General features: G+C 40.2%; 1 protein-coding gene across 1 annotated transcript in view; it reads left to right on the top strand.

The window, feature by feature from the left end:
* Window positions 1–23,871, top strand: part of marco (macrophage receptor with collagenous structure) — a 95,586-nt gene that overhangs the window by 42,348 nt on the left and 29,367 nt on the right. The window contains exons 6-9 of the mRNA XM_012858122.3: window positions 2,368–2,457; window positions 6,594–6,665; window positions 10,153–10,197; window positions 15,402–15,482. Of these exons, the coding sequence (XP_012713576.1) occupies window positions 2,368–2,457; window positions 6,594–6,665; window positions 10,153–10,197; window positions 15,402–15,482 (288 nt within the window). The remainder of the gene's footprint in view (window positions 1–2,367; window positions 2,458–6,593; window positions 6,666–10,152; window positions 10,198–15,401; window positions 15,483–23,871) is intronic.

Genomic DNA, 23,871 nt, shown 5'->3' with positions numbered 1-23,871 from the left:
CCCTACAAATGGTACCATGCATTCCTGCCAAAACCTCTCCCACCTGCAGCAGGAAGGCAAAACAAGTGTTTCACAAAATGGCAGATTTTCCCTCATGACTCCATTCAAAGATCTTGCCTGTATCACTTTAGGCCCTATATAAAATTACCTTGGGGACCAATTAATGCTTATTATGGGCAGATATTTAAGAAATCATAGAAATCATAGTGTATCTTGTTTTCTTCCTGTAAAGTAATAATTTTAATTTTGGATTTCTGAGTTTTAACATTTTGAACAGTAGATTTCTTTGCTGTTTAAAATATGTGTAAAGAGGAATTGCTGTTATGATTAAATATATGACAGCCTCGGTTAAAATTATGACACAAACCTTTTTCTATAAATTAATTAAATCGAGCTTTTTAGGGCAGTACAGCATGTTTATTGTATATAAATAAAAATATTTTTATACCAATGACAACTAAATTAAAAATAATCATACAGAAAAACTAAAAAAGAATCCTAAACAATATGCCCCTAGAATAAAAGTGAGTGCAAAGTCATGCCTGTTTTTACAGAAAATATCTCAGGCTTAAGTCTGAGCCAGCAACCACTGAGTGACCCCTCCCCGACCCTCAACTTTGCAACATTCACAACCTGCAGATGGCCCATCAAGCTATTATCCAATCAGAGTCATGCATGTGCATTCTGCAATGTGCAAGAGGAATTCATGCTGCAGATTAGGAACAACAGTTGTTAGGCTCTGCTAATGTCCACAAAAAATACTTTGTTTCTAAAATAAACATTATTCAAAGTACAATGGATTATTTTGTTAAAACTTTTAATTTATCAGGGGGTAATAAATCAGAGCCACACAACCTCAAGCTTTCATTTTTAGTACAACATTGGATTATTCTTCAGTGCATTAATCAGTAAAACGTAAAAAACATGTTTGTTTTCAAATCTTAAGTACATTTACTTCTTAATTACTTAAAATGTCAAAAAAGTTGGTTGAACTCCTCGGTCCTCACACTGATGGTAAAAAACTTTTTTGTTAATTTAATTCTTTTGCAAAATCTGAAGTGGTGTATTGTGTGTCTGTGACACCTGGTGACAGAAAATAAAAACGTTATCTTTCTAAGTAGCTCAGAACTACCGGTCCTCACTTTGTGAGTGCTTTTACTCGGTCCTCACTCCGTAGGTCTTACACGAATGTGTGTGTGTGTGTGTGTGTGTGTGTGTGTGTGTGTGTGTGTGTGTGGTGGGGGCAGGTGTAGAGGGGAGGAGGCAAAAAGACTGTGTTGTCCCAGGCCCTAGCAAAGCTGTCAACTGGCCTGCCTGCAGGTGTATCTATTAGCAGGTTTATCACTTCCTGTAGGTTAACTAAGCCTGGTTTATCACTTAACCATGTTCTTAGTATACACCCCCTTTGCCTCCACTTGGTTGTGTACAATTTTAAAGTGTATAGCACTGAACCTTACTTGAAGAAGAAAAACTGAAAGCTTACAAAAAGGTTGTATTTTCTGTCTAAACTTGGTCTAAATTTCTCCTGCACTTGGTTGTTTATATTATTATGTTAAGTGAATTTGACCTTTAAAGTTTACCAAAGTCTAAAAAATGTCATTCAAACTGTATTTGCTTTGTTTTACATTTTACTTTTCTTTTCATTACATTACTTGAGTACATCTATTTTTACAGTAATTTTCATACTTACGTACAAGATATTTCAGATACTTTAAGAGTTTAACTTAACTAACATTTCAGTCAGTGACTTGGACTTTTACCAAAGTCATATTTTGGAGAGGTACCTATACTTTTACTTGACTCTGAGATTTTAGTACTTTATACAACACTGTTTGATTCTGATGTACAGTATTTAAAATGTTATTTCTTTAGAAAGGAAAAAGGTCCAAAATTATACATAAAGTACAGGCTCAAATACATAAAGACATCCCCTATAATATTTGGATAAATGTTCCTCATAAAGTTGCAGCAACATTTTTTTTAGTAATTGTCAGGTCCTGGGCTAATTCTGGGGGAATATATGACGTTTCTACTTAGAAACGTCATATATTTTTTAAACTGATTGATATCCAAACACAAACTACCTTTTTCAGCATAGCTCATACATCTTTAGTTGGGTTCAGGTCATGGATATTATAGGATCTTGAAATGATCTTGGTTTATCAATTCCATAATTTGTTTTGATTTGTGCTTTTGGTCATGGTACTGTTGGAAGATCCAGTCTCAACAAGTTAGTTTTTGATTTTAGGTGATTTGAGCAATCTGGAGGTTGTCCTTCATTATTTTACCCACTATTTGCACTGCAGGGCTTATTTCTGATTATGTGTAACTTAACAGAGAAGGTTATATGATGTACTTGTTTGACAGGTGACAGTGGGGTTTCTGGCATTCCTGGTCAAAGAGGTGAAACAGGACTCAAAGGGGAGAAAGGAGATCCCGGGGCCGCTGGTGAAGTTGGTCAGTTTTTGTTTTTAGTTACATTCATGATATAGGTAATTTAAAAAAAAACAGTAAAAGCATACTTTTGGGGAAAAAATTGTAAACAACTTGAAATGCTCAAATTAAATTTCTGTTTCTTTACAAAAACTGTTGTGGCTGACATAAACAACCATCTTCTCTATTGATACTATTCTACACTTGCTTAGAGTGACGGAGGTCAGTGGGGAAAAGGCAGAATGTATATTCCATCACAGGGCAAAACACTGAGACACTGGTAGTTTCTTATCTACACAAATGGACACAACTAAGAACAATTTATACCCTTACATTCCATATTTTTGTACAGGAGGAAGAAAGTGGAGATGAGTGAACTGTTTGTAGTAAAACAAAACCATGGGCCTATGTGGCTCTATATATTCAAAAAGGAAAGTAAACTCCGTTAACCCCTGAATGTAAAACGTGACAGAAGATTGTAGTTATGAAATACTGAATTGTCTTTTCCCCTATTTAATCTGTTAAGCTCATTAGTAATATTGCTGACATACTGCTACTTAATAAAAAACAATAAGCAATATGATGAAACTTAGTGGTTAAAATAGGAACAACACATACACCCAGTCTGCTATTTCTAAACAGTCCATTGCTGCTGCAAAGCCCCTCTAAATTTTTACTTACACTGGATAGGTATATGATGTTGTATTCTGTTTTATTTCTGGAGTCCGTTCTTCGTACGTCGCTAACTCAGTTAGCTGGATTTCATTGTTGACGATTTGGCATGATCTTGGATCTTTTGGTTCTTCGAAACTCATCCCGGACTTGTTGTCATAGCAACATGTGCGCAAAGTTGACCCTGCTCCCGAGCAGGCTTATTTCATGTAAACAAGATTAGATCGCAGCGGAGGAGATAGGGAAGTCTGTGTCTAGCCAGCGCACTTGGACCACCTAGTGGCAGAGGAAGGGACAGAATTGTGGAACACCATTTTTTTTAATATTCAATAAAACACGAAACAAATAATGCTTTGTTCCTGACGTTTTATTTAAACATTTATAAAGAATAGTGCAGTTTTTCTCTTTTTCACGTTGTGGAGTTCAATTTCTCCTCTTAATTTGTATTTTTTTTTCAGGTCAAAATACTTTTTCTTTTGTTGAAGATGCCGTTAATACAGGGAACAGATGGCACCTTGAGTCATTTTGTTAAAGGCTATCATTTTGTAGAATATTCTTGTACTTTTTCCCCATGTTCTAGTGGCTCCCATGGAGGCTCTGACATAAAAGAACAAAGTACTTATGAAATTATTAAAATACAAAAAATATATACTGTAGAAAGTGATAGAAACATCTATCATGGACAGTATTTACAATTTAATTTGTCTGTTGCTGTTTGCCAGCCCTCTCTCCTTGTTTTAGCAGACTTTGAGGTGTTCCCTGTCGTTTTAATTGACTCAAATTCGGCATAACCTTCTTTCAAAAGCTCTTGTTCAGCTGGGAGAAAAACTGTGGGCGTTCTTTGGCCATGCTGAACAGCCAATAGCAGCGCTGCTGATCAATGTTTCTACTATCGATACATTTCCCCTTTTAAACAAACGCATGAACGAGCAGTTGTCTCAGATAACTCAATCCAGTGATACTAATCGTAAACAACAGGTGTGTTCGAAGAACCCAATTAGCCGGATCATGATTAGCCGGATGAAATCATCTTGGATGTCTCATTTGATCTTGGATGTTTTAAGCAACGTACGAAGAACGGGCCCCTGGTCTGCTTCTCTTACATGCTTCTATGTTTGCAGGTTGCTGCTATTTTGGCAACATAAAAACAAACAAAAAACAAATGCAGCGGTCTGTTTTGGGAACCCTGGGAACTCTCATATGATTGGCTTAGGAACCAGGAAGTACACAGAGGCTACACACCACTGATCTCTAATGTACACTGGATTGCTGATTTGCCCGAAGAAATTAAGTCACTGGCCGCCATCTTGCTACTCCCTACTCTCACAGAATCCCACAGGCTGTGTGAAAACATTTCACAGGTAATTCTACAGTCAGTGGATGTACTAACACTATCAACTAGTAGGAAATTATGTGCTGAATTATGTGCTGAAATATTTTACGTTATTCATTATATATATATATATATATATATGTGTGTGTGTGTGTGTGTGTGTGTGTATGTATACATATATGTAAATATATGTTTTTGTATATTGTTATTTATATATATATATATATATTTATTAGGGCTGTGCATAAAAATCGATATAAAGATTAATATCGATATTTTTAAAAACGATTTAATATCGATATTCTGGCTTTCAATATCGATATACCTCCCAACCTCTAGGGGGCGTTTTTTTTTTTTTTTTTTTTTTTTTTTTTTTTTTTTTTTTCCCCCCCAGTGTCCTGTCTAGCAATATGGCAATAGGAATTGATGTCTCAATGCCAGATAGAGCTCGACAGATTTTGCTTTTACAAGTGGAGCAAACGGCTTTCGCCATAGTGCTCCACTTGATTTATGCTTGTAAATAGCTTTATTGTGATTCCTGCAAGGAGAATTTCAAATTATATGGACATGACAATGGGAGAGTAAAGGAAGAACAAAAAGTGAAAGAAAAGAAAAAAAAGAGTAGAGGTGAAAGAAAAAGGAGATAAAAGGGAGAGAATGATAAAACCTTCTTTGTCTGCTCCATCACCTGGAAAGAGACACAAAAAGAACAGCACAACCAACAGACATAAAGCAATAGATACACTCTAATAACACCTAGATGCCATTGCTAAATCATATATATTATTATGTAAGCTGACATGTGTAATGTGATATTTGAAAAAAGAAAGTGAAAGAACATAAATAAATAAATAAATAAATTACAAGATTACTGTATATAAGTGAACACTTAATACCTGGGACCCAGCACCTGTGGGAGATGTGAAAGTGCACTAGTTTAGGTGAACATTATCCAGAAATAGCTTGATAGTGACTGTGGAGAACCGAAGACCCTAGGGGGCGTTATTACAGCGCAACCATTACAGTTCACAGCGAAGGAGAGTGAGTGAGACGAATTTGTGGAACGGCCGACAGGATTTTAGAAGCTCCTTTGACCCTAAAATCAGATGTTTGGGCACATTTTTGGTTTCTGTGACACGTTAAATGCATTGAAGCAAATGCACTTTATTTTCCTGTTAATATGTCTGTGATCAATAAATAGAACATAAACATAATATTTGGCTGATTTTGGTGATTGAATCACTGAGCATTAATTCAAAGTAATAAATATCGATATTGGAATCAAATCAAGCTGAGCTATGTATCGAGAATCGTATCGTATCGTGAGCTGTGTATCGAGAATCGTATCGAATCGGCTCATCCTAGATGATACCCAGCCCTAATATTTATATATATATATATATATAAAATGTTAAATATTTCAGCACATGACTTTCTCTGTACTTGATAGTTTTAGTACACAACATAAAAGTATATGGCATTTGACATTTTAAAAGTTTTAAGCCCCTCTGAACATGAGAAACTCCTCGTTATTCGATGCTGTAGCGCACGTATTCCCAGTTACTGGGGGAAAATAGGGAGTACCAATATGGCGGCTGGTGGCTTCAAAGCGACTCGTTCTAACAGCGGGCTATTAGCAACCCAGTGTATAATAGAGATCAGTGCTACACACTGCAGCATTAGTTCTGCACCGCATCGCTAATTTTGAAAGGAGAAAAACATTATTAAGACATTGTTGATGGACAGGACCAATTGTTTATAGGGAATGCTACTTCCATCCCAGGTGACAATTGAGAATGATTTAGGCTGATTTTGCAGAAAATATTTTACTTATTGCTCCTTTAAATGGAAGACAGAACATGTTTTCATGTATAAAGCGAGGACCTTGATGCAATGTGTTTTTTGGTCCTCACTTCTTTTCTGGGCTAGGGGTTAGGTTTTGGACTAAGGTGTCAACTAGGTTTGGTTAGGGTCAAGGTAACCAAACCATTTGGCCATTTTCAAGGCCATAGAAAGACTTGAAAATGAATGGAAGTCCATGGAAGTCAAGGCACAGTGTGTGTGTGTGTGTGTGTGTGTGTGTGTGTGTGTGTGTGTGTGTGTGTGTGTGTGTGTGTGTGTGTGTGTGTGTGTGTGTGTGTGTGTTGTGCTGTAGGTCCCAGAGGTCCAGCAGGGAATGAAGGAACACCCGGCAGAAAGGGGGAGCCAGGGGTCCGTGGACAACCAGGTATGATTTTAGGTTAAAGGCACTTAATTTATTTCCTTTACTGACACAGATGAAAACCCCATTGAGATTTAGATGTCAGTGGTGTTCAGTGCGCACAGCAAATCTATGCTGCGCAGTAAATAAAACCCAATAAATAATATACCCTCTGTGTGTGCGCCAGGCGCTGATCGGAGTGCACCACTGATTGATGGGTGGGGCAGACGTCTTTATGTTTGGGCAGGTTGCGGTGTGTGTCTTTGTTCTGGGCCATGTTTCAGAAACAATGGCTGATCTACCCAGAGTAGAAAGCTGCTACTCCAAGTTGATCTTTCTCACTCTGTCATACTCAACGTTTCCGGTTTCAGAACAGATGATATCAGCCAGGTAACTAAACACAGCGTCCGATCAACCATGAGTTGAACGTGAGCACGAGCATGAAATAGTACTCCTCATAGAACGCAGATAACGCAATGCACCATGGCAATGGCAGGAAATAGGCAGCCTGGAAGTGCACATTTCCCGCGAGTGGAATTAGAAATCTTTAAAGAAGGCATATGGACAATATTAAACCATAAGAAATGATGCTGTTGCTGCGGAAATAGCGAGTTGGCGGCAAAGAATAGCTGAAAAAGTAAATGCATGAGTGATATGAGAGTTCAATCCAGTCCAATCCACTTTACTTATATAGCACATTTAACAACAGAAAAAGTTTCCAATGTGCTGTACATAACAAAATAAATAAATAAACTAAAAAGGACACAGAGGACCACACAACTATACAGTGTTAAAAGCCAAAGAATAAATGTGGGTCTTAAGACAGAGAATTACAGCTGTTTTCTCACACTTCACTTATTCAACACCAAAGGGAGGGGGGCGTATTGATTACGAAAGGCATTGAAAGAACATGGCAGCAAATCATGATGAAGTATGAAAATACAGTTTAATCAAGTAAGGTTAAGTTAGAAGTTAGACTCAACTAATGTATTAATTGGCTATATTCAACATATGCAATTAATGATGGGATGGTGTGTGTTATTGAAATAACTAATATGTTCATCGTTTTGCCATTATTAACCAATCCTTCTAAAAATGAATTGACACTGATTGTCTTTGTGCCAACCTCACTTTATATTAATCATATAGGCTATATGTATATTTTCAGCTGAAGTAAAGGTGCAGTTATTTAAGTAAGGAAATCTGCTGTAGCCCTAACGGTTTTTGGGAAGAAAAATATATAAGTGGAAACAAAAATGTATGAATGGAAAATTAGATAGAGAATAAATTATTGCTTTCATTCTGTGTAGTTCTTATATTAATCTTGTGGATCTCTGACTATGGAACACCTTTAAACTGTAACTGAGTGTGACAGTAACATCCCTGACAGTGTGACATACAGCTGCCTCTAAAAGATTTTCTGTGTCTCCTACGTTATTAAAAAGCTGCCGTTGGCATAAAAACGAAGAGCAGCACAAAGAAATTGTTCAGAATGGGGAGCATTCCCTCGTTGTGTTAGAAAAGCGAGCTGAGAATATTGAAATAAATCATCTGACGACCCCAAAGCGCTTTACACTGGTCAATTATTTACCCATTCATGCACACATTCACACCCTGATGGTGGTGAGCTACATCGTAGTCACAGCTGCCCTGGAGTAGACTGACAGAAGCGAGGCTGCAAAGTACATCATGCTGGTGCTAAATCTCACTGCAAAAATTTTTAAATAATTTAATGGCAATAAAATTGGAACTCTGAAAGATGTGCACGACTCTCAGTTCTTCCTTAGCAGGACCCCTACTGTGAAATAAAAATATGCTATACAGCTCTTTAAAAAAATCCAAGACTTTTGTCTTTTTCATGTAATCTGGCTACATCAGTTTTATCTAAATTAGGTAATCTAAAAGAAAATATTGCTGTAACTTCATCTGTTTGTAAACTATGTAGCTTGTTATAATCTCAAGTTTTGGACATAACACAAGTAAACACATAAAAAAAATAATTAGATCAAAAGAATCATAAAATGTAATATTAATAATAATTAAGAGCATTGGCACTGGTTAATAGATTCACAATGTTATTTTTTAAGAATTGTTTGGAATAATTTAAAAGAAATAACATCCACTATCTGGAGTTCAGACTGAAGATAATTCCATGCTGTAGGAGCCTTAAAGATAAATGCTTGTTTCCCTCTTTATGTCCGAACATGTGAAATAAACAAAATAAAAATGTTGTTGTGTTGGACCTTTGTAGGAGAGCATTTAAGTAAGACAGAGTTTTATAGAGCAAGGTAATCAAATGAATGTATCTCCATACAATCAGAGGAGGCCTATCTACTTTAGTGTAGACTTCACAGTAATATTTCAGCTGTTTGCACCATGTTACAACCCTCAAGGCCCAGTGATAAAAAGTATTCAATGACTGAATACATTTGGCCAAAGCATTCTTATACAGAACATCTCCATAACTACAGGTAAAAAGGTTGTGAAACCTTTTTTTTTTTTTTTTTTTTTTTTTTTTTTTTTGCTTTGAGAGAGTAACAGGATTCATTTTGGTGTTAAAACCCAATCTTCACATAAGAAGAATGAGCTAGTTTTATACACACTTGTCTATCAACAAGCAAAGCTTTATTGTTTCTTTCATGATTTGTCTAAACCATGACTTCTCAATCAAACCATTTGTCAGCAAACAATATACTTAAGGTATGTCTATATCTCAATAAAATAGGAGATTTTCTGATCAAAATCAGAGGGATCATATTTCTCCAATTTTAGCTTACCTTCATTGGCTTCCTGGTGGTTCCTAGAGTCTCTAAAAGTAGAATGGGAGGCAGATCCTTTAGCTATCAGGCTCCTCTCCTGTAGAACCAACTCCCAGTTTAGGTCGTGAGGCAGAGACCCTGTCTACTTTTTAGACTAAGGTTAAAACTTTCAGGAGGAGTGAATGCTGCTTGTCAAGACTTGATGCAATCTACTGGGATTCCTTAGATAGGATTTGACCAATCTGTATAATCTGATCCAATCTGAATAATCTCATTGAATTTGACTTTGGAATGTGCCTTGAGATGACATGTATCATGAATTGGCGCTATATAACTAAACTTTAATTTAATTGAATTAAAATAGACTTTAAAATACTTGTACTTTATAAATCACTGAATGGTACCTAAATAAATTCGACATATGATGTCACTGTATCAATTTTCTAGATCACACATGTTTTCTGGTTCAAGCCTACTCTGCACACAAAGAACCAGGACCAAACATACAAAAGGAGCAGTCAGTTCTTATGCCCCACTTATCTGGAACAAACTCATAGAAGACTATAAAAATGCTGAAACCCTAAGTTATTTTAAATCAAGAAGAAAAATCCATTTCTTTCCCTTACCTGCTTTTATTATCCCACTGCAATGTGTATATTTCTTTGTTTTTCTTTACTTATGTTCTATTCATGTAAAGCACTTTGAATTGCCTTGCTTTGTTTGACTTGTAATTGTTACCTATTTTTTTACTACAGGCCCTGGTGGAGAAAAGGGTGACTCTGCATTGTCTGGAGCGAAAGGTATCTAAAAGTGTCTACATTTTAGTAAATATTGAAAGATAGGAGTCTGACCAAAAACCCTTTGTTTGGTACCAACAAAAAAGTGGTTTGTTTGGATATTGAACAAGACACACTGATCAGTTTTCAAGGTATTTGTATGAATAAATATAAAGCCAAAAAGTTTTTCCAGGACTTCCTCAGAGACACCGTTTTTGTATCTCCTCACCCTTCGCCAATCACTGAAAAGCAGTGTGTTCACGACAAAAAGCCACTCCAGTCCACTCAGTTTGACCCTGCTCCTCAGCAGGGCCAGAAAACCCGGGCCTGTTGCTGTAGCACTCAAGCAGGTGGAGCTGAGTAGAGCCCAGCCAAACACAGTAAAAGGGACTTATGTTCTCCAGCAGAACCAGGTTCAGTGTGAGTGACCATATGCCACAAACGAGGATTTGAGAGGCCAGAGCATACGTACAAAAACAGCACATTACCGTTTTACCAGACATACTTTCTATGTGGGGGAAAAAGGTAAAAACGCAATGTAATAGTCGCTTCTTTATTGGCTTGATCTAGGAAAGAAACACAGCTAAGCAGATAAGCTCTGGGTCAGGTTTCAAGTCTATACAATCAAACAGAGCACATGCAGTTAGACAGGCTTTCCCCAAAGGCTATAAATACTGAAAGACAGGCTTAAGTCATCACATATATGTATGGCTATAGTATGGATGCCAAGATGGAAGATGCGAAGGTGCTCTGGGCTTTTTTGTTTGTTTTTGTACCGACAGTGGAATCAGGACTTTATTCACCCCGATCTGCAACGGACAACAGAGGCTCCACTCTATCCGCTTTGGAAACCCAGGAAATGGGATAAGCGAAGAAGGAGACATCGAGGCTGTCAGGCAGTCCTGCTGACTCAGCTAAAAGCTAACCCATACAGACCAACACTTCCGAGCCTCACTCTGGCCAACATACGATCCCTAGCCAACAAACTTGATGAAATCCGGTTAAAAATAAAAGCAAAGGAGGATGTTTGGAAATTTACATCCACAACTCCTGGTGCACTTCGGCAAAAGTAGTCAGAACCTTCTGCTAACCTGACCGGAAATACCTTGCAGTTAAGTGCAGACTATTTAAACTGTCTAGCAGGGCAGTCAAAAATAGCCGGTCAACGGCGGCAAATCGCCGTCTATAGCAGCTCTTGCCGCCGCCTACATTTCCCCGATGATATAATGGAGCGATATTTGTGCCTTCTGGTTGAGCGCGCAGGAACCAATTCGAGCTCAACTCTGAAAAACTCTTCTCGCGCGATGCTCGCGGAGAAACAGCCAAGCGAGCGCACAGCACAGCTGGTGTTGAGCATGGAATGAACAGGTCGAGCGAGACCGCTTTTGAGCGTGCGCGTGTTGTCTCACTGCGCGCTCGGAAGTTAGTAAATTGTCATATATTCACCTAATCTGATCTGTTTTATATGGTGCTAGTAATTTAAATTCAACTAATGTTATGCAAATTTGTTCAAAATCTTGTTAAAACATGATCATAACATGTGAAAACATTTTTTAAGAATAATAATAAAAAAAAAACAAAGGTTGTTTTTGAAGAGTTGATCATTCACTTTTTTTTTTGCTTTTTATTCAATTTAAAACATACACTCTGACTCTATTCTTTAAATAATCACCTGTCTTGAAAGCTTCCAAAATACATCAGGGAGACTCTATTTTTCAAAATTCTCGGTGCTCGGGCACCGGCATAAGTGCACCCTCCTGCCTGATAGTGTGTGGCCTGCTACTGTAAAAAAGTTTGACTGCCCTGGTCAGCTCTGTGATAATCATTGCAACGTGCATGCAGCCGAGAGCTATCGCTAAGCCAGCTCTCAGACGACTTTACTGCTTTGTTACTGGCCATATGATCAGTAATCCAGAAGCAGCTATGATCATTTCTGGGGACTTTAACCATGTTAATTTAAAGTCTGTACTCCACCAATTTCCATAAATTTATTAAGTTCCCGACCAGAGACAATAATCCATTAGATCAAGTTTACTGTAACATCCTAGGAGCATACAAAGCCGCTGCAGCTCCTCACTTTGGTTCATCAGATCACAGCTTTGTGGACCTGACTCCTGCCTACGAGTCTGCAGAACCAGACGGTGATAAAAACCATTCAGGTTTGGGCAGAAGAGCCCTGCTCAGCTCTACAGGACTGTTTTGGAAACACTGACTGGGATCTACTTAAAGAAGGAACTGACTTAGAGATACACTGGTCCGAAGATGACTCTGTCTTATTTAAGTCTAAAAGCATCAAAGTTTTTCACATTTTTATATGTCTGGGGTCTACCTAACTGATTCAATTCATATATAATGAAAAGCAGAGATGACTAGTATCGGTATAACTGAAAGTGTCTGATATTCTTACTAATTGAAGGTATATTTATAATAATGATATTTGACGCCAGCACTGAACCCTGTGGTATATGGAGCATCAAAGTGCTAAAAATAAAATGAATAAAGAAAACATTATGAAATACTTATCTAATTGAATAAATAAGATATAACTATTTAAAGTGATAATGAAATTGTGAAATAACTAAATGCTTATAATATTATCTCATCATGAAAGATTTTTCATTCTTTTAAAATATGTATAGTAAAAAGGAATCACCTTAATATTTTTCACAATAATAAAAAAAATTTGAGATATTTTTATTTAACTCCATCATTTTTCATTTTATTTTTTTATTTATATTTTATTTCATAATAGTGTTTTTCCCAATAGCCTATTTATTTCATAATGACACTTTTTAGCAGAATCACTATGTCTGCCAATCAACGTCAGTGGAGTGGGCTTACACCCCCATTGGCTGATCCTTAAAAGTGATTAGTTTTTCCTGGCTGCTCCATAAACAGCGTGTCCAGAGCTGCATCCTTCGAAGGCCACATTTGTAGGCCAATTATGTTACAGAGGGTGACATAATTGGTCCTCTTTTTCTTCATAGTAGGTACACCTGGTCTGGCGTTCTGTTAACTGTGACATCATCCAGAGAAGACGGCTCACCCGCTACTACCATCTAATGTTGAACAGATTACTAGATCAATGTGTGCTTCTGTGCTTTTTTGTCTCTCTTGTTGTGTCTCTGCTCTGTCTTCTGTAACCCCAATCGGTCGAGGCAGATGACCGTTCATACTGAGCCCGGTTCTGCCGGAGGTTTTCCTTCCCGTTAATGGGGAGTTTTTCTTCCCACTGTCGCTTCATGCTTGCTCAGTATGAGGGATTGCAGCAAAGCCATGTACAATGCAGACGACTCTCCATGTGGCTCTACGGTTCCCCAGGAGTGAATGCTGCTTGTCGGGACTTTGATGCAATCAACTGGTTTCCTTATATAGGACATTTTTGACCAATCTGTATAATCTGACCCAATCTGTATAATATGATTGAACTTGATTTTGTAAAGTGCCTTGAGATGACATGTTTCATGATTTGGCGCTATATAAATAAATTGAATTGAAAAATTGAATTGAATTGATGAAGGCTGTAAATGTGACCAACGAATGTGTCATTGCAGGTTTAAGAGACTTTTTTTAACCAGACATAGCAAGGGGAGAGGAGTCAAAAGCTGAATATATTATACTTTCTGTGACATTAAAGTAACTTTAAAAAAATGAATTTAAGTGAGAAGTTGGCAATGTTAATCCAAAATATATGCTTGGTGTGTTGACATAATGCTTGATTTTAAAAATGCTTGGAAATCCTCGGACAGCAGCTCCTGTCTTGCCTCATCAGCATCCAGCTAACCTGGCTGCCGAGGCTCTCCATGCTGAGAGCGAACACTTCTCTCCCAGCCGATTACTTTCAGACTCCCAGTGGTTTAGCTGATCGCGTGCCGGATGTGGGTCGCTATCCCAAGAAAGAGCACCTTTCTCTTAGCACATTGTTTTCAGACTCCCAGTAGCTTAGCTGACCAGGGGAATCTAGGCTCAGCATCCCGAGAGAGAATGCTTTTCTCCAGCACATTGCTTTCCAACTCCTGCTGGCTTTCCACAATGAGAAATAATTCAGGTATCAAAAGTCACTGTTTGGTTAGTTCACTATTATTATTCTCTACAACTAAATTTATTTAAACTTTGCTCAAAAAGTTATAAGATTAGTGTTTAAGTTGTAAAAGGTTTTACTAATAAATTACACAAATATTTGTCATCATATTCCATCAATGAATTTTGTTTAGTGGTATAATTCTATAGAAACATAAAAATAAACATTTGACTGATTAATGAATGAGAATAAAATGAAAGACGATAAAGCAACATTTTAAACAAAAGTTTGTGGGCCATGATGAATATGTAAAGGGAAAAATAAAAAGATAAAAAGAGACAGCAGGATTAACCTTCAGGCTCCATTTGTTTGGCTTCACAGCTAACTCGCACTATCTTGGTTGCTAGGCAATGCTAAAGTAACAGCGGTGACAGGTGGCGGAGGCTATATCCCATCCTGATCCCAATTCAAAAGCCGATCTGTCTTCCCATCTTTTCTTTTTCATTGTCGACGAACTCCATGCAGAAAGACCCTGGGCAAGGGTAGTACTCCAACCCAGGAACTTCTTGCTGCCAGGCAACAGAGCTACCCACTGCCCACTGTGCGAAATAAAAGATGACTTTTTAAAAAAATTACAATTTGAAATAAAAACTGATGGAATTAAATAAAAATACCTCAACATTAATTTCATATAATTGTGAAAAATATTAATGTGAAATACATTTTCACTTATTGTACACATTTTTTTAAAGAAGAATGAAAAATATTTTATCATAATGAGATGAATATTTTATTAGCATTCAGTTATTTTACAAATTCATCACTTCGAAAATGCATCTTATTTATTCAAGTAGATAATTATTTCAAAATATTTTATATATTTATTTTCATTTTGAGCCCTTTCGATACCCTACAAATAACCCTCGAGTGTAAAGAAGATTTTTTTGTGGATGGATAAGATTTAAACCTTATAGGGCAGTACTTTTATCCCTACGGAATGTTCAAGCCACTGTAAGAGAATACTGTAATGGACAGCTTTAAATGCTGCTCTGACATCTAAAAGGAAATTACTGGGACCTGACTGAAACTCCACAAGCAGATCGTTACTAAGTAAATGCTTGTACGTTTTATTTGAAGAATTACATTTTTTCTCTGTAAAGGTGTATGTGTTGAATACACACAACACAATTTTTCTTGAATTCTGCAGGACAGACTGGACTGCCTGGTGTACCTGGGTCTAAAGGACAAAAAGGAGATCCTGGAAGTATTGGTCCTCAGGGACACCCAGGTCAGCTGTTTGTTCACATTTTACAATATATGGTTATAGCACAGTTTTAAAGTGAGTTTATTTTATTGGTCTATTTTTACAGGATTTATAAGTAACTTAAAACTCTTGATCCTTCCTCTGTTGGTCCAAAATGGTGTGTTGTATAATACATTGTAATACCTTTACTTTGATTTTCTAAACTGTCCTTTTTTCTTTTTTTTTTACTCCGAACCTTCTCTGTTCCGTGTCTGTTAGATACAGATAGCCAGATACAGGGTACCAAAGGCAGGGGGAAAAAATTAAAGGCTGCAAAAGAACTAATGCTAAGGTGGACGTTCATCTTCCTACTGGACAACAGCGTTAAACACACACTCAAAGATGGAATGGTTTACACCAGGGCCCTCACAACTCCAGTCTTGGAGGAAACCTGGAAGTTATAAGTCTGGCACGTCACTGGCTCCCTTATGGAGTGCATTACAGTTATCTAGCTGAATGGTTACAAAGACATGGATTACTGTTTCAAAATGCTGATTAGAAAGAATAGGCTTTACTTTCACAAACTACCTTAAGTGGAAAAAGCTCTAATGTGGGTTTCTAACATAAGTTCAGCATCTATCTTTACCTCTACATTTTTAATAATAGGCCTGACATACTGGGCCAAGGAGCTAACATCAGTCAGGGAGTCTTCACTTGAAATACCAAAAATGACCACCTCTGTCTTTTGTTCATTTAGTTTTAAGAAATTTACGACCATCCAGGCTTTCAAATCTTCCAAACATAAAAAAACAGAGACCGAAGGGAGGTGGAGTCGGTTTTCTTTTGCGGGACATATATCTGTATGTCATCCTCTTAACAATGAAAAGTAGTCCCGTATTTCTTGAAAATAGAGCCAAGAGGGAGGAGATACAATATGAAAAGGAGAGGCCCCAGAACTGAACCCTGCGGGACACCACATTTTATTGGAGCAGAGCACATGTATCAAGACAGACACAGAAAGTGCGCTTGGCCAAATCAGATTTAAACCAATCTTGAGCTGAATGGCCAATGCCCACCCACTGTTCCAAATGAAAAAGTAGAATTCTGTGGTCAACTGTGTCAAAAGCAGCTGATAAATCTAGCAGCACCAAAACAACACAGTCACCAGAGTCAGTTGCTAAAAATATATTGTTAAAACTTTTAAAAAAGCTTTCTCAGTTCTGTGAAAAGATTTAAAACCAGACTGTAAAACCTCAAATATATTTTGTTCTTTCAAATCAATAACAGATGACATGATAAATAGATTGAGCGTGAGAGGTAAGGAGATAATTCTTAAGCTAAGTATGGCATACAGGAATGCAGCCAGTTGCTTGGAAACATTCATTTATTGTTCCTATATGTTAGCCTGGCAAGGACCCGAGTGATCTTGGTAGTTATAGGCCGATTGCATTTACATCCCATGTGGGTAAGATAATGGATAAGATGATAAATGAGCGGTTAAAGTACTTTCTAGAGAGGAAAGAGTTGTTAAAACCATATCAGAGTGGGTTAGGAAAGTTAGTAGTACTATTGATCCTGCATTAGAGCATGAAATAAGGAAAGCTTAGGATGACAGGAGTGTTTTTTGCAGCAATGTTTTTTGATGTAGAGAAGGCGTAGGATGTGATGTGGAAGGAGGGACTACTGATCAAGTTATGAGGGTTAGGAGTAAGAGATAGGATGGGTCAGTGGTTAAACTTTTCTTAACTGCCAGGAAAATAGCTGTGATAGCGGGGAAAGAGTATAGTGCATATTTTCTTGTGGAAAATGGTACTCCTCAGGGAAGTATTGATGGTCTTATCCTTTTTTCGATCATGATTAATGAAGTCTTTAATAGGATTAATAGATCTTTTGGTGTATCGTTGTTTGTTGATGATCGGGTTCTTTGGAAAAGAGGGAGGAATGTGCCATTCGTGGTAAAAAAAAGTACAAGAAGCAATAAGTGCAATCGAGGGGTGGGCCATGGAATGGGGATTTAGATTTTCAATTGGGAAAACAAAAGTTATTTTATTTACTAAAAAGGTTAAACAGTGTCGGGTAGATAAAAAATTCAATGGTTATCTGTTAGAGGTGGTCTAGGATGGTATAAGTATTTTTTTTATTTTTATTTATTTTTTTTATTTTTTTTCCCAGTGTCCTGTCTAGCAATGTGGCAATAAGAATTGATGTCTTAATGCCAAATAGAGCTCGACAGATTTTGCTTTCACAAGTGGAGCAAACAGCTTTCGCCATAATGCTCCGCTTGATTTGTGAATGTAAATAGCTTTATTGTGATTCCTGCAGGGAGAATTTCAAATTATATGGACACTACAATGGGAAAGCGGGAGAGTAAAGGAAGAACAAGAAGAGAAAAAAAAGAAAGAGAAGAGGTGAAAGAAAGAAGAGATAAAAGGGAGAGAATGATAAAATGTCCTCTGTCTGCTCCATCACCTGGAAAGAGACGCAAAAAGAACAGCACAACCAACAGACATAAAGCAATAGATACAATCGAATAACACCTAGATATCATTACTAAATCATATGTATTATTATTTAAGCTGACATGTGTAGTGTGATACCTTAAAAAAGAAAGTGAAAGAAAGTAAATAAATAAATTATAGGCTTTCTGTATATAAGTGAACATTTAATACCTGGGACCCAGCACCTGTGGGAGTTTGTGAGAGTGCACTAGTTTAGGTGAAAATTATACAAAAGGAAATAGCTCGATAGTGGTTGTGGAGAACCAAAGAACCAAAGACCCGTCCCTGGGTTGGCTCCCCAGTCCTTTGCTCCCCATCCCCGGACTCCTCCCTCTGCCTGCTCCATCACGCCGCCACACATGTAGGTCCTTGGGGAAGGGGCGTCACTGGAGGCTGCCACTTTCTGGTGACGTCCCTCTCCCCAATTTTATCATGCATTTTAGACACTTTCACTTCAAACATTTTCACAATGCACATTCATGTAGGCCACGATATGGGGGGGGGGGGGGGGGGGGGGGGGACGTCTGGGGGGGAGGGCTTATGTTGTGTGAGCCTCTCTTCGGACGGCTCCCTTCACCTCCTCTCGCATTTAGACATTGAGGGTTCTGGGTAGTTGCTTGGAGGGGGGCGCTGGCACCAGCTTCCTTCCGGTGGGGAGGTGGGCTGTGCCGTGCACCCCCTTCGGTGCTCCCAGTTTTTAAACACATCTGAGACCAACATGCAACAACACAACATCTGAGCGGGCGTAGGGAGGATCGGGGGTCTTTTGCACACCCCGATCTCCGATCGCGGTACGGAGTCTGGGGCCTAGAGGAGGTGCGGACCACTGGGTCCGGGGTCTTGGCGGGGGGGTGTTGCGGGTAGCCAGCGGCTTGCCGGGTCTGGGGCTGACGCCTCTGCTCTCCCCAGGAAGGGATGGGGGGCAGGGGTGGCTAGGGTAAGGTCGGGGTGGGAGGGGGTTTATTAAGTATGTAGTGGGTGAGGGGGGGTTCTGGTCGGGTGGCCCGTGCGAGTCATGTTGGCCCCCCCTCTTTGGGGGGCCTGATCCGGGGGGCGTCTGGTCCGGGGGCGGGGCCGGGGGTCGGGCACAGGCAGTCGTATAGTTGAATTGTGGTGACCCCCCCCCACTTGGGATTTTTGGATGTGAATGTTGTGTGGGGTAATGTGTGTACAGCGTCCTTTTTTTGTGTGTCTGTATGTGGTGAGTGGGGCACTAGGGAGGGATGGTGTGAATGAGGTTTTTTTTTTGTATTTTTTCCAGGTTTGGGTCCGGTCCGCTCCCTCTCCCAAGAACATCTCAAGTCTTCGTTAGGTGTGGAGCCCATCCCCCCACGTCCTGCCCTCCTCCGCTGCGTTGGCGGGTGCCTTGGCCCTCTGGCGCATTGACGGTCCTCGGGTTTGGGGCGGGTTCCCGGGTGGGCGCCGGCCCATTCCCGGCGGCCGCTTTGCGGGGCCTGGCCCCCCCTGGCCCCGGTCACCCCTGGGGGGTGACCGGGGCCCCTGTCGCAGGGGCGGGGGGCCCCTGGGGCCTCTGGCCCCCAGGGCCCATGGCCAGGACCACTTCAGAGCGGCTGGCTGCCGGTGGAGCCCACGGGCTCGTCCCCGCGGCTCTTGGGGGCGTCGGCATTGCGGTGGCTGGGGGATTTCCCGGGTGGGCGCCGGCCCATTCCCGGCGGCCGCTTTGCGGGGCCTGGCCCCCCCTGGCCCCGGTCACCCCTGGGGGGTGACCGGGGCCCCTGTCGCGGGGGCGGGGGGCCCCTGGGGCCTCTGGCCCCCAGGGCCCATGGCCAGGACCACTTCAGAGCGGCTGGCTGCCGGTGGAGCCCACGGGCTCGTCCCCGCGGCTCTTGGGGGCGTCGGCATTGCGGTGGCTGGGGGATTTCCTCAGGGTCGTCTCTCCTCTTTCCTTGGGGGGTGGGGGGTTGCAGATTTCCTGTGATGGCCCCTCTCGGGCGCCCTGCTTTGGGGGCCCCTTTGGGAGTCCGGGGTTATGGGTCCCCTGACCCCTGCCTCTGTGCTCGGGGAAGGCGGGTCTTTGGATGGTATAAGTATTTAGAGATGTAGTTTGATAAGAGATTGACTTTTGCAGTGCTTGTTGGAAAAGTTATTGATAGTTCCAAAAAAGTAATAAATGTATTGCAATGTCTTAGAGGGAGAGAATGAGGGGCTTGTAGAGAGATGTTAAAAAGAATGTATAAGAGATCTGTAATTGATCTGTAATCCTAGGATTAATTCCGACCAATCATCACCTTAACTCTCACCCTCATTCGGGTGATCAAAACATTGGTTCTGCAAGCCAAGCCAATAACAATCCTTACGACTCCTTGTTACAGAGGACTGGACCAGTTTCGGTCCAATCTGCTGGCTTAATGGCTTTAACGACCGCCCATTATTAAGGGGTGGACCTGTTTCGATTGAATTTGCATGTTATCTAAGCCATTGCAAGGCCTTTGTTTGGCAATGGTATAAATCACTTTAGACTTTTTGAATTGAGAAAGCTTCTGGGAGAAGAAGCGAAACATCTTCAACTACGGAAAACAAGTCTAGTTGCTTTGTTTTTTAAATTTTTTTTGGAATGACCATGACCTGGATGACTGAGAATCTTCACCAGCAACGAGGTATGTCGCTATTTGGAACAACTTGCTTGAAGATTTAGAACACGTGTTTATTCACTGCAGACATGGTGGAGACACTGCAGTGTCTCCGTGGCTGGGACTTATGGTGATGGTGCCCTCCAGGTTAAAGACAGTGCTGTAGGTGAGGAGCAGGCAGTGGTTAGGACAGGGCAGAGGGCAGGATGACCTAGGGAGGCCAGAACAGGATGCAGAGTGTGCTGCTGTGCAGGATGTAGAGCTGCTGCAGGTCAGCCCTGATAGTGAGCCAGATGATCAGGTGAAGCCTACAGGTTTCCATGATGAAGTAGACGGTGAATATGACTCTGATAGCTGTTCTATAGCAAATAGGTATTCTTATTGTTGAGTTGTACTATCTAGCGGAGATTTCCAGAAAGATGATTTTCTTTCCCTGGTTCAGTGGTGGGAGGTAGGAAAGGCTCAAAATAGGGTGTTTTGTCAGGGATACGCAGCCAGTGTCACAATAAGTATTAAGAGAGCTGTGCAGGAGTTAGAAGACCAGATAAGAGACATGGAAAGTGCTCTACAAGATGATCAGCGGACTGATCTTTTACGATAAAAAAATAGGAGCTTAACTGTTTCCTGCAGGAGAGAGCCAAAGGAGCTACAGTCTGAGCACACTTCACTGACTACAGGACATCGATGCACCAACGACTGTTTTTGACTTGGAGAAATCAGTTGCATCAAAACAGAGATCAGGAGGCTTTGGGTTTGGATATTACTCTTGATGAATTGACTGCTGCTGTGTCTCAGGTGACATCTGGCAAGGCTCCAGGAATAGATGGCCTACCATCAGACTTTTTTAAACAATTCTGGGCCATCAAGGGACAGGACCTTCTGGATGTTTTTAAAGATTTTTTTTTATAAAAGAGATGCTTTCAGCATCCTGCAGGCATGTAGTTCTTTATCTGCTAAGAAAGGAGATCTAGCCCTTTTAAAGAACTGGAGACCAGTAGCTCTTTTATGCACGGACTATAAGATTCTCTCCAAGGTCTTCAATCAAATAATCAGTTTCAATCAGTTTTCAATAGATTGAAAACTGTAATTAATTTTTTAATTGGTGCAGATCAATCATACTGTGTACCGGATATGTCTATGTTTCATAATTTGTTTTTAATGAGAGATGTTTTTGATATTTGCAAAATTTATGACATCAATGTTGGTATCATATTTATTGACCAGGAGTTTCTTTTCTGTACTTTACAGGCTTTTGGTGTTGATGATGGTTTTCTGTCTTGGGCAAAGATGCTGTACCATGATGCTTGTTGTGTAGTGAAGGTGGGAGGTGGGTTGAGTGTTCCAGTGCCAGTTAGGAGAGGGATCAGACAAGGATGCCTCATCTTAGGCCAGCTTTACAGCGTTATCATTGAGCCACGCCTCTGCTGGTTGAGGAGTAGATTGAGAGGTCTCTCCCTGCCAGAGCTGGCTCAGATACCCCCTGTTGTTGTATTAGCATATGCTGATGATGTAAATATATTTATTCGTAATGAGGGAGACGTTCAGGAGTTAGAAGAAAGTTTGGCCTTGTATGGAAAAGCTTCCTCTGCCAAGGTGAACTGGGGCAAATGTGAGGCTTACTTGGTGGGAGAGTGGTGCGCGGGGAACACACCGTCTTCCTGGGAACCTTAGGTGGGAAAAAAGGGGTCTAAAAAGCCCAGGAGTTTTTCTAGGAAATGAGGATTTTCAGAGCCAGAACTGAAGGATTGTAGAGGAAGTCTGGCAGTCCCTGTCTGAGCCACTGAGTTTGCTAAGAATCACGCTGGCCAGTGGACAGATGACGCCGTGTATAACTTTGTTTTTCTGAGCGCCTGTCCCGCTGCTGGGGAGCGGCAGGAGAGTGGGTTTCTTCTCACCATGAAAACACCAGCGTTGGGTACTTTGTGTGTATATAAAGCTACTTAAAATATGGATTTTTATTAGAGCACCTCGAAACCATAAACAGTTTGAGTTTATTACTTTAAACTGTGCTCTTTCTCCACTCCACCATGTGAACTCTGTACCTAAGACTGATCAAATGTAGGTGAAGACAGTCTACATAATCATTATTCAAATTCAGAAAAACATTTCTGATAGCGTATACGTGTATACACTATCATTTACATGTAGTCTCATTTACAGCTACAACCAGGGTGCGATTTGCTGGGGGGGATGGGGGGGATTTTCCCCCCCTCTGGTTGTGACGTCCCCCCCTCTGGTCATTCGTGTTTTATCCCTGGGGAGATACATTCCTTCCCCTTCTGATCTGAATAAGTAATATTATCAGGGGTTTAATGTTCTCCGTCGCTGTGAGGGACTTTCGTCATTTGGAAAATGAGCGCAAAATGTTCCGTGTAGATTTTTTATTCAAGATTTTAAACAGAAGCTGCGCTCAACCACTGAAATCTGGCAGAGCCAGGACATTAGCCAATCAGAAGGAGAGTAGGGCGGGTCTTTGCAAAGCGGAAATCTACCAGTCTGAGGTTTATCGGTGTTCAATCATTCTAACTTTTAAAAGAAAATCTCAAACTGACCACAGATGCATGAATGAAAGTATCGGTAGTCAAAGTTTTTCTTTGGATTTATGTAAACCAGCAGATCAGAAAGTTCAGTGCATAAAACAGCTGACAACAACTTCCCTCGGTAAATGTGTCTGTTGCTGTTATGTTTTATTTAAAACTGAAAGAGTAACGCTGTAGCTCGGCTAATTTAGCATGACGCACTTTTTTTTAAGAAGAAGAAGGAGGGTCGGAATTTGAAACGATGTCCCGGTTTGACTGGGTCTGATTCGGAAAAAGTAAAAAAAAAAATCATAAATATTATTCCACCTGCGCTTTTCTGTAACAAAGAAGGTCGTGGAGGGGCTGTTGACCATCTCCAACAGTCAATGAGCGAGAGGTGGGGACACAGAGTATATAGGATAGATTTATATTGAATGTTACAGTAGAGTTAATGTACAGGTGTGAAGAAGATGATGTAATGATGCAAGCTGCTGTCTTTTGAATTAGCTGCAGTTTATGGAGGGTTTTGAAATTGTAAAGTGGAAAGGTGAGTGGACTGTAGACCAGTTTGGCAAAAGTGCGAAGGAAGAACTTGCTTGATGCTGCAAATATGAAAGTTAACCAAGTGATGTTATGGATGTGGAAAGTGAAGGAGATTATGCAGAGGCCTGTCCTTGATGGTGCAAAGGCTCTGAAGCTGGAAGGTGGGAGAGATACAGGAATTGTCAATGGAACTGTCAGATTTGGTTAAAGTGGACTTGTTAAAATAAGCAAATGAGGTTACTAAGGTGGCAAGATGTCCACGGCCCGGGAATATATGGGCTGA

Source organism: Fundulus heteroclitus, chromosome 7, assembly GCF_011125445.2.
Source record: "Fundulus heteroclitus isolate FHET01 chromosome 7, MU-UCD_Fhet_4.1, whole genome shotgun sequence".
Taxonomy (NCBI): Eukaryota; Metazoa; Chordata; class Actinopteri; order Cyprinodontiformes; family Fundulidae; genus Fundulus; species Fundulus heteroclitus.
The sequence above is the reverse complement of the archived record's forward strand: the minus strand, read 5'-3'. Positions and strand labels throughout refer to the sequence as shown.